The 17,154-nt window shown below is 41.9% G+C and overlaps 1 protein-coding gene and 1 non-coding gene across 5 annotated transcripts in view; both read right to left on the bottom strand.

The window, feature by feature from the left end:
* Nucleotides 1-17,154, bottom strand: part of XPO4 (exportin 4) — a 93,999-nt gene that overhangs the window by 57,653 nt on the left and 19,192 nt on the right. The window contains exons 1-4 of one of the 4 annotated variants that reach the window (XM_075562842.1): nucleotides 14,274-14,414; nucleotides 13,995-14,100; nucleotides 8,464-8,605; nucleotides 4,686-4,824 (exon numbers count right to left, since the gene is read on the bottom strand). In XM_075562842.1, the coding sequence (XP_075418957.1) occupies nucleotides 4,686-4,824; nucleotides 8,464-8,605; nucleotides 13,995-14,088 (375 nt within the window). In that variant the 5' untranslated portion in view covers nucleotides 14,089-14,100; nucleotides 14,274-14,414. Of the gene's footprint in view, nucleotides 1-4,685; nucleotides 4,825-8,463; nucleotides 8,606-8,714; nucleotides 8,886-13,994; nucleotides 14,101-14,273; nucleotides 14,415-17,154 lie in introns of those variants that run through there. The other 3 variants (XM_075562845.1, XM_075562844.1, XM_075562841.1) reach the window with 3 other exon arrangements.
* LOC142461788 (U1 spliceosomal RNA) lies at nucleotides 15,750-15,912 on the bottom strand. Its single transcript, XR_012786985.1, has one exon. It is a non-coding gene; the product is annotated as a U1 spliceosomal RNA (small nuclear RNA).

Here is a 17,154-nt window from a genome sequence, read left to right as displayed (position 1 = left end):
TGCAATCATTTTAAGTTGAAAGTTCTTCAGGTGGTCATCCAAATAAATTCTTGTCAATAAAGAAGCAAACTCATCCTGCTATCTTGAAATTAAGCTCTACCTATCTATAGATTTTCTCCCATGGTTGATTTTTTTAGCCCTGATATTAGACATTCTCCTTAAAGAAAAAGAAAACAATATATTCTACTTTGGAAAATTCCCTAAGAATAGTAAATGTATCCACTATCCTCCAAGTGTAAAAAAATCTTCTCTGACTAAACAGCTGCATCTGTTCCAATCATTCTCTGAGCATCAGTTATTTCTGTGGCGGGGGAAAAGTCCAATAGCCAGGTTTCAGTGAAACTACTTTTTTGGTCCGGGTCAAGTTACCCAAGAAGAATGGAACAAGAGAACACAATTCCTGTGTGTGTGCTCATTCCCAACAAAGGGCAAGAGAACTCTTGATCCTTTCAGGGCAACATCCTGGTCCCAATAAGCTGCCGTGGGGGCCGAGGGGAAGGCTAGCCCTGGTCTACCACCTCAGCAACACGATCCCTGCCGGAATGATCACCTAACTAACCAGTGAAAAAGCATTACTCATGAGCATATAGTCTAGAGTTCCAGGGCGCAAACTCGAAGTCCTGGTCAGTTAAAACGGGCGTGACTCCCTTACCAAAATAAAATATTATGTCCTGACATAAAATGGGAAACAAAAAGCAACCTGGTTCAGAAGAACCAGGCCTAGGCCATTTCTCAGGAGCATTTCCCCATGACCATCAGTGAGTATGACCTTGTCCCGCGCATGCACAGTGGTCATTAGTCAGGCACCACATGCTAACACAAATGCCAGCGAGCCACGTGATTATCACGACACACCAGCGAAGGCAGTGGTGGAGCATCAGTGTCTCACAGCGACCAACCGAGAGAGCTCAAAGACTACACAAAGAGTATGAGGAAAAAGTAGCCTCCCAAACATTTTTCACTTCATTTTTGTTAATTAAAAAACTTTTCCCCCTTGGATAGTCTTGGTTGTTATTTTTTTCCCCAACAGTTTTATTGGCACATAATTGACATATCATACAATTGAATGGTTCAACTGTTCAATCACATCAAGGGGAGTTATACAATCACCACCACATCTAAGAGTCCCCCCGCCCCCCCAGGGTTATTATATCACCTTGAAACTGAGCTGTGCCATCACTAGCAGTTCTACTGCTCCCGCCCCCTCCCACCCTCACTGTTCACTCCTAAAATCCCCCTTCCCTTCCCATTACCTGTCCCCTACCCCTACGTTCCCTACAACGCCTTGTATCAGTTATCATTACACATCCATTCCTCCTGTGCTTCACAGCTGGGAAACCCACAGAAAACAATGCAAGACAAACTGCACTCAGGTGGTAAGGGTAAGATCATATTAGTAAAGGAAAAAACACAAATGATGCCTCAGAGGGAGAAGACCCCCATCAACGTTCAAAGGGCCAGGAAAGCAATGTCTGTCATGGGACAGCTAAGAGCTACTTGCCCCCAGTATTAATCCAGGTCATGTCTATAGGGAGGACAACTGGCCGGCACTGAGCTCAATACCAAATCATCAAGATTATAATGATCTCTGTCTGATAGTAAGGCTGCTTGAGACGCTTGCCTTTGGTTAGAGTGGATTTGTCAGAGGCTTGATCTAACTAGACACTCTGCAGATGGGTTCTGGGCTCCCACTGTCCTCCACAGCCTTCCCCAAATTGGGTCTTGTATCAAATCTTTTAAATCTTATTTGTGAACCAGGATTCTTTTCTTTTTTTGAAAAAATCATTTTATTGGTAGATAATACAACTCTTATTACAATCCGTACATACATCAATTGTATAAAACGCATTTGTTACCCTCATCATCCTCAAAACATTTGCTCTCCACATAAGCCCTTGGTATCAGCTCATTTCCCCCCCCCCTCTCCACTCCCTTCTCCCTCATGAACCCTTGATAATTTTAAAATTATTATTTGTCATATCTTACACTGTCCGATGTCTCCCTTCACCCACTTTTCTGTTGTCCATTCCCCAGAGAGGAGGTTATATGTAGATCCCTGTAATCGGTTCTCCCTTTCCTCTCCACCCTCCCGGTATCGCCACTCTCAGCACTGGTCCTGAAGGGATCATCCGTTGAGTCCCTGTGTTTCCAGTTCCTGTCTGTGCCAGTGTACAAAACCAGGATTCTTTGCAAGGGTTATTTTCACAACATCCAATAAAACCATAATGATGCATAACATACGACTCACACCAAGCACCTTCTGAGGCTATTTTACATAAACAAGTTTATAATACAAAGAACCCCTGGTTCTGCCAGGTAAGCATGGAGCTGCTCGCCACAGCCTGGCACACAATGTTGGTGATTCAACCCCACCAGCTGCTCTGCAGGACAGAGAAGCGGCTGTCTCCTCTAATAGACTTACGCCCTCAGAAACCCTACAGAGGGACACCATGAGTCAGGATGGCAGTAGATTTGAAAGTTTAGGATTACATGAAAAGAACACAAAAACAAGCCAAGTCTTCAGTAATAACTACATCACCCAATAAGGCTGCTATTAGTGACATGTGACTACTTAGATTTAAATTAACTGAAGATCAATAAAAACTAAATTTCTGTTCCTCAGCCACACTAGCCACCTTTCAAGTGCTCAAAAACCATAGGTGGCTACTGGCTGTGCATTAACGAGCATGGATGGAGAATATTCCCATGAAACACAGAAAGCTCTACTGGGCAGCACTATTTGAAAATAAATGTCTAAAAAACAGCAGAAAACAACTGATCACAAGGATCAACTAGAACCCCCTCCCAGGGGGACGAATAACGGAAAAGTGGGTGAGGGGCGACAGAGGATGATACGGGAAAAATAATCTATAACTTATTAAGGGTTCCTGAGGGAGGGCGGGCAGGAGGGGAAAGGGGAAAAAATAGGGAGTGGATATCAGAGGCTCAAGTGGGAAGAGAATGCTTTGAAAATGATTATGGCGGCGTATGTGTAAATGTGCTTGACACACTGGAGGAATGTATGGATTGTGATAACAGACGTAAAAGCCTCCAAAAGTTTTTTTTTTTAATAGCAGAAAACACAATTTAAAAAAATCAAGATACAGAAATGATCTGTCTTGCTTGTGGTGGTGGTTCCAATGGTACATGCGAAAATCCAATGGTGTCCAAGTGTGCATCTTAAATAGACACAGTAAGTTGTATATAAATTATTCCCCAAGAGAATTGGTCTGGAACAAAAGAACTACAAGCTTGACCACTGGTAAATTCCAAAGAGTTAACAGGAGTCTGGTGCTGGTGCCAACCGAGTGCACCATAAATTAAGTTGCAGAATACTGACATGCGATGTACATGTTCCTTTAGTCTAGATCTCTCCATACCATATGCTAATGACACATGCCAAGTCTCAACAGAAAGAGAAGACAGCTAGTGCAATGAGGGGAGTGTCCCTCTGGGGAGACTGGTAAGAGGGAAGGCGTGATGGAAAGAAGAGACGATGTACCCAGCCTCCTAACACATATCCCTCTCTACAGAAGAATGCAAAAATGCCAAAACGTCCTATGAAAATCTTATCAGTCACTGAGGGGATCCCTGAAGAAATAAAGTAGTTCACAAAGCATTGCAAGGTGTCCACCTTCATTCACATAATCTATGAAACTGAAAAAATAGCAATTAAAAAAAATTTAAATAGTACCTGTTTAGGTACTGAGAATGAGACTGATCCAATTTTACCAATCTCAATTGCACCTGAGTTAGAGCTCTTTCGGCTGGCTGAAGACAGCAGCGGTGGTGTTAGGTACTTCACACTGCTATGTCTGAGCCCACTGTTGCAGCCACTCTGCCCATCCATCATCTCCTTGATGACGGTTCTCTTCTTCCTCACTGACCTACTTCACCAAGCAAGATGGCCTTTTCCAGACAATGAATAAGGAAGACGGAAGATCTGAAATATGTGAACTATGTGTTGGCAAAAATACTGAATATACCATGAGTTGCAGAATAACAAACAAATCTGCCTTGGAAGAAGTAGAGTCATAATGTTTTTTAGGAGGAAAAACTTTATCTTACCTCCTTTGGACATTCTCTCAGAAGGGACTAGTCCCTGGAGGGCATTTGCCAGGTAAAGGTGAAGGTCAGCGAGAGAGAAAGACTGTCAACAGAATGAACGGACCCACGGCTGCAGTGATGGGCTCGGCCATGGAATGCCTGCGAGGGGGCTGAAGGCCCCAACAATGTGTTGCCGCCTGCTACACTCGCAGGACCCACAACCAACCCGACGCACCCAGTCACAGGCGCAGCAGCTAGGTGTCACTGTATGTTTGTGCAGTTCTGTAATCCCTAGTGGCTTCAGAGGTTTTGAAGAATGGAGAAAATATTCAACAGGAGGGAAATTACACTTTTATGTGATTTGCCAATGATTCACATAACATTTTATAACTATCAAAATGATTATAAAGAACATGGCAACAGGCAAAAAAATTACAAATCACATCAAAAATCAAAGTATACTGTATCTATATTATGTACATACAAAAAAGAATTAAAAGAAAACAGGCAAACGAGAGTCGCATATTTATCCATTGTACACATTCTTTTATGTCGCTATCTATCAATATTGCTATCAAGCTACTTGTGCAATACAAAACTAAAAACTATGTAGTTATAAATATAAATAGCACACTTACCACAGTGGGGTTGCCACTACTTATCAACTGGCTGACTTCATGAAAAATGCTTTTGCAATCAATTGATTTATCTAACGATCCTCGTTTTACAATGACAGCTACTGCTAATAAAATCTGTTCCCGAACATACTTTTGGAGGCTGGAAAAGAGAGAGAATGTTGTGAAAAAAATTGATCTACATCTAATGTAAACAATATTGCCAAAAACAAACAAACAACTACTGCCAAGTTTCCACTTCACCTGAAACTACTGATAGCTCAGCTTACATTTGTGGGTCACGGAAACAGCTGGTTACATAGACTCCAAATTCAGGACACTGGGGTTCACGGCCAGGGGCTCTACAGTTACTATACAACTACTCTATAGTTACTATCTATTTGACCGGAAGCAAGATGACTCTCAGAACCCGTTTTCTTCCTTTTCGAGATGAAGTCATGAAAAGAGGGTTGTTATAAGGATTAAATGCTCCTCCAATTGGGCCTAAGATCAAACAGAATGCGCCTCAGCTGCTTCAGGTAGTGTCTTTCTGGTAAGTATTGTGGGGAGAGGGTTGTCACAGAAAGCCAGATTAAGACCCCATTGATTAGAAGATTAAAAACTGGATCTAACATCCATCTCCACCCTGAACCCCATTTCTCTTTTGTGTGAAAAGGAGACACGCTAGCTCCACCAAGAAACGGTATTATGAAAACCTACAAACTCCAAGAAACATCTCAAAACATCATAGCCAAGTTCTGCTACGCAGTCCGGGGGCAGAGGCAATGACGGCCAGTTGAGGTGTTCCTCAAAGCTTAGTCAACCATAGGGCACAGAAACCTGCCTTTCCACAACTGCTACAGAGAGCCAGGTAAGGCCCTATCAAATTGCATAAGACCCAGAGGCAGAAGTGGGATTGAGCATCTCTTTCTTAATCACTATGTCATGCTGTCTCTGCCTAAGATGATGCACTGTAAATTAGGTCCAGAAAACCATGCCCCGAGCCTTATATGCCACAGACAGGCACTGGATGTCCGGGGCATGAAACCCTGACTCCTCAACATGGCTTAAGAGTCGGACCTACTCTGGGGTCCTGGGAAGGTGCCAGTCTACCTGTGGGCCTAGTATAAAGCAGCACTCTCTTCATGCTCAGAATTACATGATCACTCTTTTAAAAGATCCTTCAGGCCACATGCACCCCCCTTTCCAACTTCCTCCCTCTCAACTCCACCAACCTCCCCCTCGCCCTCACCAAACGGAACATGCCACCCCTGCCCTCTGATCCCCTCGTGGTGTCACATCCTGCAGGCTGGCTGGATATCAAACAGAGAAGCAGGGGCTCCACCAGCACTTCACGTGGCACGCGCCCATCTGTCGTCCCTGCTCTTAGCTGCCACCGATCACCCACAGATCACTGACGACCCCAAGCACCACCGAACAAAACTCTGCCGTGTCAGTCCCATGACTAGCTAAGGTTCAGACCACCATGACACACAAACTTTTGGAAGTAGCCTGCCAGGCCTTTCTCTGTCATGATAAATGGAAGTGCCACTGAGGCCTGCTCCCGCTCAGAGCCATGCGCAAGTCTCCACTGACAGACAGGTGGTGGCTGTCATGAGGTGTACTGGCCAGGAATGGAACCTGGGGCTGCCACATGGAAATTCAATCACTGAACCACACCCCCACACATCTGTCACTACTTGATTAACTGTCTTCTAAGACAGCGCGTCCATTCTGAGCTCCCTATTGTACTGCCATGGCAGACACACTAGCAGTGCTCACTGAACATTTACAGAAACGAGGCAATAGGTCCCCTGAAGTCAGGGCTGCAGTGAAAAACCATGCCGTCTAAACACTGACTTGAAAGTGTGCCCTTCCCTCCATTAAGTAATAAAGTAAGTCGACTATAGACAAGAATATTAGATGGCTAAAGGGAATTCTTACATTTTTGTGGGAATAAAATAATTTAACTTTTTATTGTGAATTGAAAGATTACAGATCAGATGAGTTTTACATTCAGCAATTCTTACACAGTCGATTCAACTCCTCCATGACAATTCCTTCAATGCCTCATTGCTGATCCCACTTACTCCTGTTTCCTGTGTCCATTCCTCTTTCCCCCCTAACCTCCTCTCGGAACTTTGCAGGAAGAATAGCTGCGAAGATATGTGCAGACTACTGGCAGAACATGCACACGCAGCTGAATATGCAGACTACTGGCAGAACATGCACACGCAGCTGAAGACGACTACCAATGCACAGAGAGCTTTAGATATCTATTTGCAAGAATTAGAACTAGGAAACTAGATAATGGCTAATATTCATTAAGTGCTTATGATATGCAACGTTTCATACAATGTACTACAAAAAATGTAAACACTCAATCTTCACAACAATATTTTGGACTAAATACTATTATTCGCTGCATTCATTAGTTTTTACTTATTATTGATGCATATAGGTTAAACTGCCCAGGGCCACAGAGTCAGTACATGGCAGAAGTGGGTTGAAGAGGTTCTTTCTAAACCACTGTGCCAGTCTGCCTCGCTCAGAAAGCACACTGTGACCAGGGGTTCAAGTGGGAAGAGAAGGCTTTGAAAATGATGATGGCGGCATATGTGCAAATGTGCTTGACACATTGGAGAAATGGATGGTGATAAGAGATGTAAGAGCCACCAATAAAAGTATTTTTTTAAAAAGATATTTCCTACCTCTGGACAGTATTATAAAAAAAGAAAAAAGAAAGCATGCTGTCAAATTTGCTGTGAATTGTAACTCAAGTCAAGGGGGTGGAAAAAGATAAACATCCCATTCATGTACATGAGAAGTTCGACACAAAATCACCTGTAGTCTCCCACCTAACGCTAATCCATATTGTAAGTATAGTATGAAATTTTATCAGAAAAGACACAAACACACACAAAAAAATTTTAAAGACAGGAGAACTGTTTTGGATTAACGGGGAATAAAAATGACATGACCATTAAATACAATGTTTTTGGTTAAATTCTAGGTAAAAAAAGAAGCCACAAAACGCTTTAAATAGCATCAGACCACAGGATATGAATCAGAAAGCTACTAGGTCATGTGAAGAATACCACCTGTATCAATCACACTGAGTTATGCTCTTAGGAAAGGGAGATGAGAGGTTTCAGGATGAAGTCTCATGGCATCTTTGGCGCCCTTGCAAATGGTTCAGGGGTGGGGGGAGGGGGGGGGCAGAGATGCACGAGGAGAAATCAAATGTGACAAAAACCTAACATGCCTCTAATAGAAAAAGAGTACCGGAGTGTTCACTGCACTGGTGTTCCTTTAGCTCTTCTCAAAGTCTATTCTAGGCCTTTTTCTATGCAAATATCCCCTGTCTATGTACACACACGTAACATTTGATTTCGCCAATGCTACTTGATTTCCAACACCTTGACTTGGGACACTCACCTTCACCTATGTCTTCACAATACGTATGATTCAAAATTCAAAACATGTCCATAAACATGTGCTTAAATAAGCACCAAATGAACAAGTATAAAGGATTTTAGACAGACGAAAGTCAACATTTTTCTCTTTTTTTAGTAAGAAAAATCTCTGGAACTCAACAACGAAACCTAATTTGCAACACAATCATTTTGGAAAAATAAAATTAAATACCATATGCTTAAATAAAAGGTGTTATGTGAATTTTAAAACTGTAAGCCCACGAAGAGTTTACCTATACATAAATGCTAAACTTATCATAAAATATGAAGAATCGGAGACGAGATAAACAGCAGCGCGTTCTGGTGTACCTTCTCCGTGTACTTACTTGGGTCTTTGTAAGACATAGGTTAAAAGGAATGTCCGCAGTGACTCGATGCTACCTTTCTCCAACAGAATCCACTCTCGCACGACTGCTTCCATAACGGCTGTGGCAGCTTGAAAGAGGACATAGTCCACTTTACTAGTTTCTGAGGAGAAAACAAAGAGCTTTCCTTAAATGGGAGTTCACATTGCCTGGGACATTCTTGGGTATTAATTTTAAAACAGAACTTTTCAGACAAGGAATAAGATGGTTACCTGTTCTTTTTTTTATCCAGTGACCTTGCTCTAGCACCACAAAGAGGTTAGTTCCTCTCAGAAGACACCTCAGGCAGGTGGCAGCTAATCACCGATCACAATTTTCACAAACTTTCCTCACCTCTCTTCAACTGTTACTTCCAAAGCATGAAGAACTAAAAAATAACACAGCTTTAAAAAAATAAAAATAGAAAGCAATCAGAAAATTTCCTTAAGAGATTCTCACCCTGTGTAAACTAGAACTTGGCCTCTTGAAAACACTTTAACCAACTAGTCTTTGAACATCACTATTTGTGATGAGTCGTGCTGTCAAAAGCATTGGTGTACTTAAGGATAACAATTTTCAGCAGCATGACCCATCTCTAATAGCAAGTTCAGAAATAAATGCAAGCACATTTGGGTTAATTATCCAAAAACAGTTTTTGAAAAAAACAACAGGTTCACATTTACACAGGTGAGAAGTTCTTTTGAATTTTCTGATTGCAATACTGATCAAACTGAGTAAAATCCCAGAGCTACACTTAGAAAGACCTCCCCTTAACTAAGGAGTTACAGTCCCTGCGCTGAAGGCTAGACTGAGAGGGTAAAAAATAGAAAATTAACACACCTGAGTGCTAACTATGTTAATTTTCTATTTTTTTCTCTTATTCACCAAAGCCACTATCATCAGTTCCCAAACAGCATTATCAAAAGGGAGAAACAGTCAAAATAAAGTCAAGGGGGGTAAGGGGAAGGGGAGTTTTCTGAACCTCTTAAAAAAAAAAAAAACACCATGTGAAATCCACGAAAAATCTACCATTAGGATTTCAGATTACTTACTGAAGATGACTAGACATGAGAACTAAACTGTAGGGGGAAGGGCCCCTTCAAGAACATCTCCAAAGAGCACAAAGCTACAGTCAGGCACATTACTTTCCTACCTGTTCAGGTCCAGGCTACTGAAAACTCTAAGTCATCTGGACACAACTAAAAATGTGGGAGAAAAGGAGTGTCTGACCACGCCGCACACTCCTACTTCAATGCTCTGAATGCGTCCACATTGATGCAAGAAGCAGCTTAGATTTTAGGCTCAGTTTTTGTTTATTTAAGTGTCTATTAGTCCATGCTAACTTATCATGAATTCTAATGGAGATGATAATCAACCTTCAAAAAAATTCAAAATCTGTAAAAAAATGAGTAAAGCAAAGCAACTACTTTTGTGAAAATGAGAACACACCATAAGAAGTGTTGAAAGTTAGGGTGGTACTCAAAGAAGATGAGAAACAGAAACCAGTTACATCTATTTTGGTGACTTAAGGGAAATTTTGGTAACTGCCTTTTAAGGGTAATTTTTTTTTTAAAAGGAAAGAAAGAAAATCTCATCCAAAAACTGGTCTTGGGAGAAGTGATGGCAGTTTCTCTAAAAGTCATCATTTTCAATTGTAACAAAACTTTGAAGTTGAAGAATGAAATCCGGGCATGGATTCTAACGAGGAAGCACAATCTTTGAGACTCGAAAGTTTTAGAACTGGGAATCCTAGGATCTGACTGTTCCCACTGAAGAGCTGACACCTGAGGAAATTAAGAGAAGAGAGCCAGGGTCACAGGGATGGTAAGTGTGCCTCACAGTTCCATCTCTGAAGGCTTAAGTCAGCGAACATTTGTTCCTGTGCCTTTGTCTTCCCCCCCCCCCCTGCTATCTTTGAGGGCAATGACAGAGTGGATGGCATTCAAAAGTCTTCATGGAAAAAAAGAACAAAGTTGCTTCTTAGTCTTTTTCTTAAGATACCTCTCCGAGCTAATTGAATAATGAGGACTTCTAAATTACTCTCCTCAGAAGAAGGTCTGATCGCACCGTTGGGTAAACAATGGACTGTTCGCCAGCAGCGTCTGTGGTTCAAACCAACTAACGAGCCTCTCCTTGGGAGAAAAATGAGGCTGTGTGCTCTTGTAAAAACTTCCAGCCTCAGATATTGCACATAGGGTGACGTAGGGTCAAAACTGATTTGATGTCAGGGAGTTTTTGCTTTTGTTTTTTGAATAGTCTCATAATATCCTGTTGCTAAGAACAGAAGATTCACACACACAAAAGGAATAGAAGATTCTGGAGAAAAATGCAAAAGTCAAATTTAAATATGTAAATTTTCCTAAACTAATAAAATGCATACTACTTTCTCATAAGCACTGGTATTGACCTTCAGACACGTATACATAAAATACACTTGCAAGAGAAGCTAGGCGAGGTCTGAGACACCTGCCAGTAGGAAATGAGGCCCTCGGATGGCCGCGGGAGGCTGCTGGGAACAGCAAGGTGGGTCTTCAGAAGAGCTCACCACGCAGCCACTGAGGAGCCGCTGTCCCTGACAGGGCCCCGCAGACCCTAGACGGCCTGAGACTTCTCTAGCAGGGAGCTTTCACTTCTTTTTATTCATTGGCAAATAAAATACATTTCTATCTTGTCAAACCATCTGAAACTAAACAGCCACGAAGATAGAAGTTAAAGTGAAGCAAATAATGAAAGAGGAAACATGTTACATTCGGATCAGAGTTTCAAGGTAACATTTATATTGTTTAAAAGCGCCCAGACTTTTGTGCTCAGGCCAAAGACAAGTCGATAGGAGCTGCTAGAGCAAACCTCCTACCCATAAAGGCTGGAAGAAGACAGCTGGCACTCAGCATTACCTAAGGAAACTAGTTTCCACCTTTACCACAGCAACTGCTAATTGGGATCTGACTTTTATGGTGGTTTCTAGTTTTGAGCTTGGCTGCACCTGAGGTTAAAAAAAAAAAAGTGAACAGAGTTAAGTAAGCTACAGAGTTTATTTTTGAATGAAAGAAGGAGAAACAAAGGCTATTAAAACCAGCTCCAGGCACCAATCCTTCTTTTCTTGGTCCATTTCTTTCACAAGAACTGACCTCGTGGTTTCTGAAGGTATACTGGGTCCTACAAGAGTGCCACAGACTTCTGGGATGGAAAGGTCCATGAAAGTGCCCTGCTGACACCACGCACACGTGCACACAAGCGCACAGAGAAAAGAGCAAAGGAAGTGAGAAAAAGAAAAGGCAAAAACAACGGATACAGGTGGGAATCAGACACGTGAAACTGAAGTGAGGAGTGAGAAGGAAGAACTGTAAGAAGCCAGAAAGAGGAAGCTTCAAAGAACAAGTCTTCCCTTTAATTTGAAAATACCACGTGGGCGTGCTATACAAATGAAACCTAATCCCTGCTTAAGAATGTGAAAATTCCGAATCGTGATTGACTGCCACTTGTATGAGAAGTCTTCTTAGAGGAATTAACCATTTTGTGCTGGTGGCAAGTAAGCAAGGAGTTAAAAGATGTTCTGTTCAGACGCAAACATTAACGTAACATTGATGGTTAGGCTTTCATGCATGCACTCCGGCTGTCAACAGGCAATATCACAAAACCCAAACGGATTTTTAAAAGCACAGCCAGAACTAGAAATACCACTCTTTGGAAAACTTTTTCAGAAAAACAAGCGTCTTCTAAAACAAGCTCAAATTGCAACAAGGCAACAATGTTTAAAATTTACACACTCTGGAAGGAAAGGGTGCTAGCAACAAGTACTGGCTGATAAAATACTTATGACTTAAATCAATGCTTTCCAAACTTGTACAGCGACAACTGAGTTACAACAGAAAGTCCGATGATACATGATGGAATCCTAGTAGTTAATCCAGGTACATCATATGCCAACAAAACCAAGTCAAATTATTTCATATTAACAGTGTAATGCAACAGTGCCCTAGCTGTGTGAATACTGAAAATTTTCAAAGCAGTAAAGATGTGATAATAATTCCATAAGCTCTTTAAAGTGATTATTTCATTTTGCTTCTTTAAATTTAGTGTCCAGTGAATATATTCAGCACAGGGTTAAGAGAGGAAATTCTCTGGGTCTCAAAAACAAATCCACCCAGGTGTAAAACTGATGGCAAAAGGGGGTGGGATGGGGTGGGGTGGGGGGTGGAGAACAACCCTGCCTCATCTAGAATGTAAATGGTGGAAGTCAGGCCTAACTCCTGAACGGGGCAGAAAACAGAATTGTGTAAGCTTATCATATTTTTCAAAAAGTCGCTAAAATGAGTTTGTGTGGAATGACATTTACATGGCACTTTACTGTCTATAAAGTGGTTTTCTTAACCTTATGACAGATGAGCCTCACAACAGCTTAAACGGGCACTGGCGTCGTTACTCCTAGACCACATTACTGCTGCGGGCCCAGCGCGGCAAGGTGGCCTCCTGGAGTGGACAGAGCACAGCCAGCACCACGGGCCTCCAGAGCTCCTGGCTGCTCCTCCAGTGCTCTTTCTCCTCCAAGTCCAGGATGCTGACCTCTAGGCCCGTCGCTATGAAGCAGCTGCACCCACCATTCTCATCGTCATCGATTTCCATCTAGAAATCAGAGCATCGGGACTAACGGGAAGTCTGACTACAAACTCAAAATGTTAAACGGTCAGCTGTCTGTCTTTGTTCCCAGCCCGTAACTCAGGAATGCTGGGACTCGGAGGGAGGGTGGGGAGCAGCCTTTCTGAGCCTTACCCACAGGTTATCAGAGACGGGCCAATGCCCAAAATGGGCAACAGGAAACACAGTCCAAAATAGTAACAGCCAATGCCATCTCTCTTACTGCTACTGAAAACTTTTCCAAGAGGCAGATGGCAACATCGTGTGAGTCTTATTGGTAAATACCATCTTTGCTTGAAAAGGAAAATAATCGTTTTTGGTAGACGTCAGACATAGCATACTTTATGAAAGTAAAAGGGAAAAAAAAACCCAAAGTAAAATTCAAACATTTTCTTTTTAGGACATGCAGTATTACTCTACCTAGACTGAGTAATATTTGCTAGCAAGCCAAGTAAAAACTACATGGTTAAAATAAAGAGAGTAAGAGAGAAACAACAAAAAGGAAAATAAATGTAGAAAATTCCAAAATAAATTACCAATAAATTCTAATGTGGTTCAAAATTTTTAATTATTATAAAATCATACCATTTTATATTAAATGCTATGCCTAATCATATGAATTTTAAAGCTACTACTTAGCAAATAATAAAGCAAACTATTGAATACTGCCTCTTTTTTGTTTCAAATCCAAATTCAAAACAAGACGCTCTTTATCTGGCTTTACTGGGGATCTTTACAGCCACGTTAGCCGAATGATTATCAGTGAAAAAGTATAACCATACAAACTTATTTCTTTTTCAAGGAATGCAAACCATTTAATGTTCAAAACCGAAAAAGGCACTCTGATTATGCAAGAATATTTTTAAATGAATACTTACCCAAAATATGCTTGCAAACGGCAAATGGCGATTTTGATTTCCTAAATGATAAGAATATGTGCTCTGCATGTTGGCGCTGTTCGTTATTAACCATGGAAGGTGGTGCCTTCGGAGTTTGGAGAAAAGGAGAGACAGAGAGAGAGAGAAGAGAAAAAAACACTTGTTTAACGACAGCTGAAACAACATTTCTCCCATAACAAGAGTAAATGCTTTCACTTTTGGAGGGTGGGGAAGAACAAATTCTTGCTTCTATTTTTCAGGATCTGGATAAATACTTACGTTAGGGTTTCTAGAAAAAGGAAGAAGCCCCTAGCAAAGTTCCCACCACAGAGTCCTTTAAAATGAGACCGAAACTTTTCTAACACTTTGGGTAAAATTTTTAAAATAGCAGACTTGACATCACCATTTACTCCAAAATATACGGAGTTTAAATATCCTACTGAGTCAATCAAGTTCCAGAAACTTCTAAATTGTTAACACTGGTGAAGATGAATCCAAAAGTTATTACAGACTGCTTCCTAAAAGCAATCCTTCAAAAATACAAATATTATCAGGCAATTCTAACTCTCGCGTTTTCTAAAGCCATCTGAGCCAGCCCTGTTTAGAAGCTGGTTCAGAACAAAATTCCAATTTTTGGTTTCCTGAAGATAAAATGTTTCTGAACCAGATCTAAAGTACACATCCCCATGACCTTTAGACCTATCGAGACCCAACTGGAGAAGAGACTGCTCCTGTGGCCCACCACTTACAAGCAGTCTCCTCTACATCTGGAGGCGGAGCTAAGGGCTGGCTGGTGGGGGAAGGGAGGGAACTGGATGGCAATGGGCTTATTCTAACAACAAGAAGAACTAATTGCAACTAATTCTAAGAATGTAGGAGATAAAAAACATTTTGCAATCAAATATTGTGAGCTCACTATTGATTATAAATTATATCCATTACGCAACACCATCAATTCCAACTCACAGCAACCCCACAGGACAGCGGAGAGCTGCCCTGTGGCCTAAGGGTTTCCAAGACTGTAGCTTTGATGGAAGCAGTCTGCCACACCTTCCTCCCACAGTGGCTTCAAACCATTAGCAACAGAGCCTTAACCAATGCACCACCGTGGCAGCTTTAAGGCAACGATCATCATTCTCATTTCAGTTAAAATAGTAGGAAAAGATACACAGTAGAGTCAAGAGAATTGACCTCTGGTGCAGGGAATTCTTGTCATTAGATAGACTACTAAGTCTAATGATATAGCACCCTCTACAGTTCTCGAAAAAAGTCTTGTATTAGAATATTGTGTTTTAATACTTGAATTTCACTCTCCCCTCAAGTCCTGGCACATTACTAAGCACTACTCTCACGTGGCCTGCTGTCATAAACACCATCAACCCTGGGTTACCCAAGCAATTTCGGATTTTTGCATTCCCTATTCTGCTGTAAGAGCACTACAGATGCAGCTACGCAAATCCAACGCCAGCTATTCTATAGTTCCTAAGGCTAATGCTTTACAGACACCCTGTTACCCACACATAATAGAAGAGATTGCAATTTTACATTAACTTTTCCATGTAGAAGATTAACACCGCAACAATAAAATCATCACTGGTAAGTGAAATGGCAGGATGGTAGTCACTTTAGATTCCAAGACCAGATTTTAAAATTATTTCTTTTAGTTTAAGAATGCCGACTCATAGTGACCCTATAGGACAGGGTATATCTGGTCCCTGTGAGTTTCCAAGACTGTAACTTTTTTTTTTCTTTAAGCAGGGGAGAGCGGAACGCAGTCCCCCACTACCACAAATAATGCAGTCGAGTTTCCTGCATTTGGTGAAATCGCAGGGGTCAGCACACCCACAGTTAAATGGGTGAACCTCGCCCTGGGAAAACCACCTTCCTGATCCTGGTGTCTCCCCTGCCAGGTAAGTATCCAAGACTGTAACTCTTTTCAGGAGTAGAAAAACCCAGCTTTCTCCCTCGGAGAGGCTGGTGGTTTCGAACTGCTGACTTTGGTGATCACAGCCAAACTTGTAACCCCTATGCCACGAGGGCTCCACCAGTGTCCACAAACCAACTTGTCTGCATCATAAAATCCGAAGACACTCAACAGAATTCCCACACTGCCTATCAGAGATCAGAATTCACCCTTCAGAAATCTGCTCAAGTCGCCCCCTACATCTGACCATCCCAGATCCATCTTTTCCACCAGGCACAACTGACTTCCTATCACCACCACCCCCACACACCTCATGCACCTCAAGTATCAACCTATTGACAGACAGACTGCATCATTACTTATTCGCAGTAGTTATTTGGGCTTAAACCCCCAAACTTTGTAGTTAGCAGCCAAAGGCATTGACCATCTTGCACAAAAATAGCTACATATACTGGGTAGTGCAAGGATGCATGTGTGTCTCCTCTCATTAATCCTAAAAATAACCCTGTGAGGCAGACACTACTATCCTTATTTTACAGATGAGGAAACTAGACGCAGGGAGATTAAGAAGGTAGCCCAAGGTCACACTACTAGCAGGAAGCAGAGCTGGACATCAAAGCCAGGAAATCCAAGTCCAGGACCCTAACTCTTAGTATAAACTGCTATATATGTACAGTTTTCGTAAGACGACTCCTCCTTAAGCTCGGGGCTACAAAGGAAGCAAATCGTCAAAGTCTTCCTCTGAGATCCAATACAATCTCCCAGGTGTGTTAGGCCTTCAGGAAAGAAATAAGGAGGGCACCGTTGTATTCCTGGCTTATGTGTGCTCACTGTCATTTCTGAGATGGCATCACAAGATGCCGAGGCTGGGGACAGTACGAGGGAGGAGTAGAGTGGAGATACCCACGGTGGTTGCAGCAGAGGAAAGAGCAGCTGGCCAACCCCAGGTGCCTTCCTGGAAAGGAAAGCACTAATAGGAGAAACATGGACACATCTCTAAGGTATCGTACCAGCCAAAGACCTGGACCGCACAAACTCCTAACTAAATCCTCCTGGACCCACTAGCCCAGCCAGACTCTTGCCATTCACAGAAACTCCTGGATGTATATATGCGTATGTATATATGCGTATGTACACATGCATATATACATAGTTGTATTACTTTTATTATCAATCTTTATAAACCCAATCCCAGGGTTTTGGGGTTGACAGAACAATGAGAACATCAGCAAATTT

The sequence above is a fragment of the Tenrec ecaudatus genome, chromosome 11 (assembly GCF_050624435.1).
Source record: "Tenrec ecaudatus isolate mTenEca1 chromosome 11, mTenEca1.hap1, whole genome shotgun sequence".
Taxonomy (NCBI): domain Eukaryota; kingdom Metazoa; phylum Chordata; class Mammalia; order Afrosoricida; family Tenrecidae; genus Tenrec; species Tenrec ecaudatus.
Note: the sequence above shows the minus strand (reverse complement) of the source record. Positions and strands in the feature narration are given on the sequence as shown.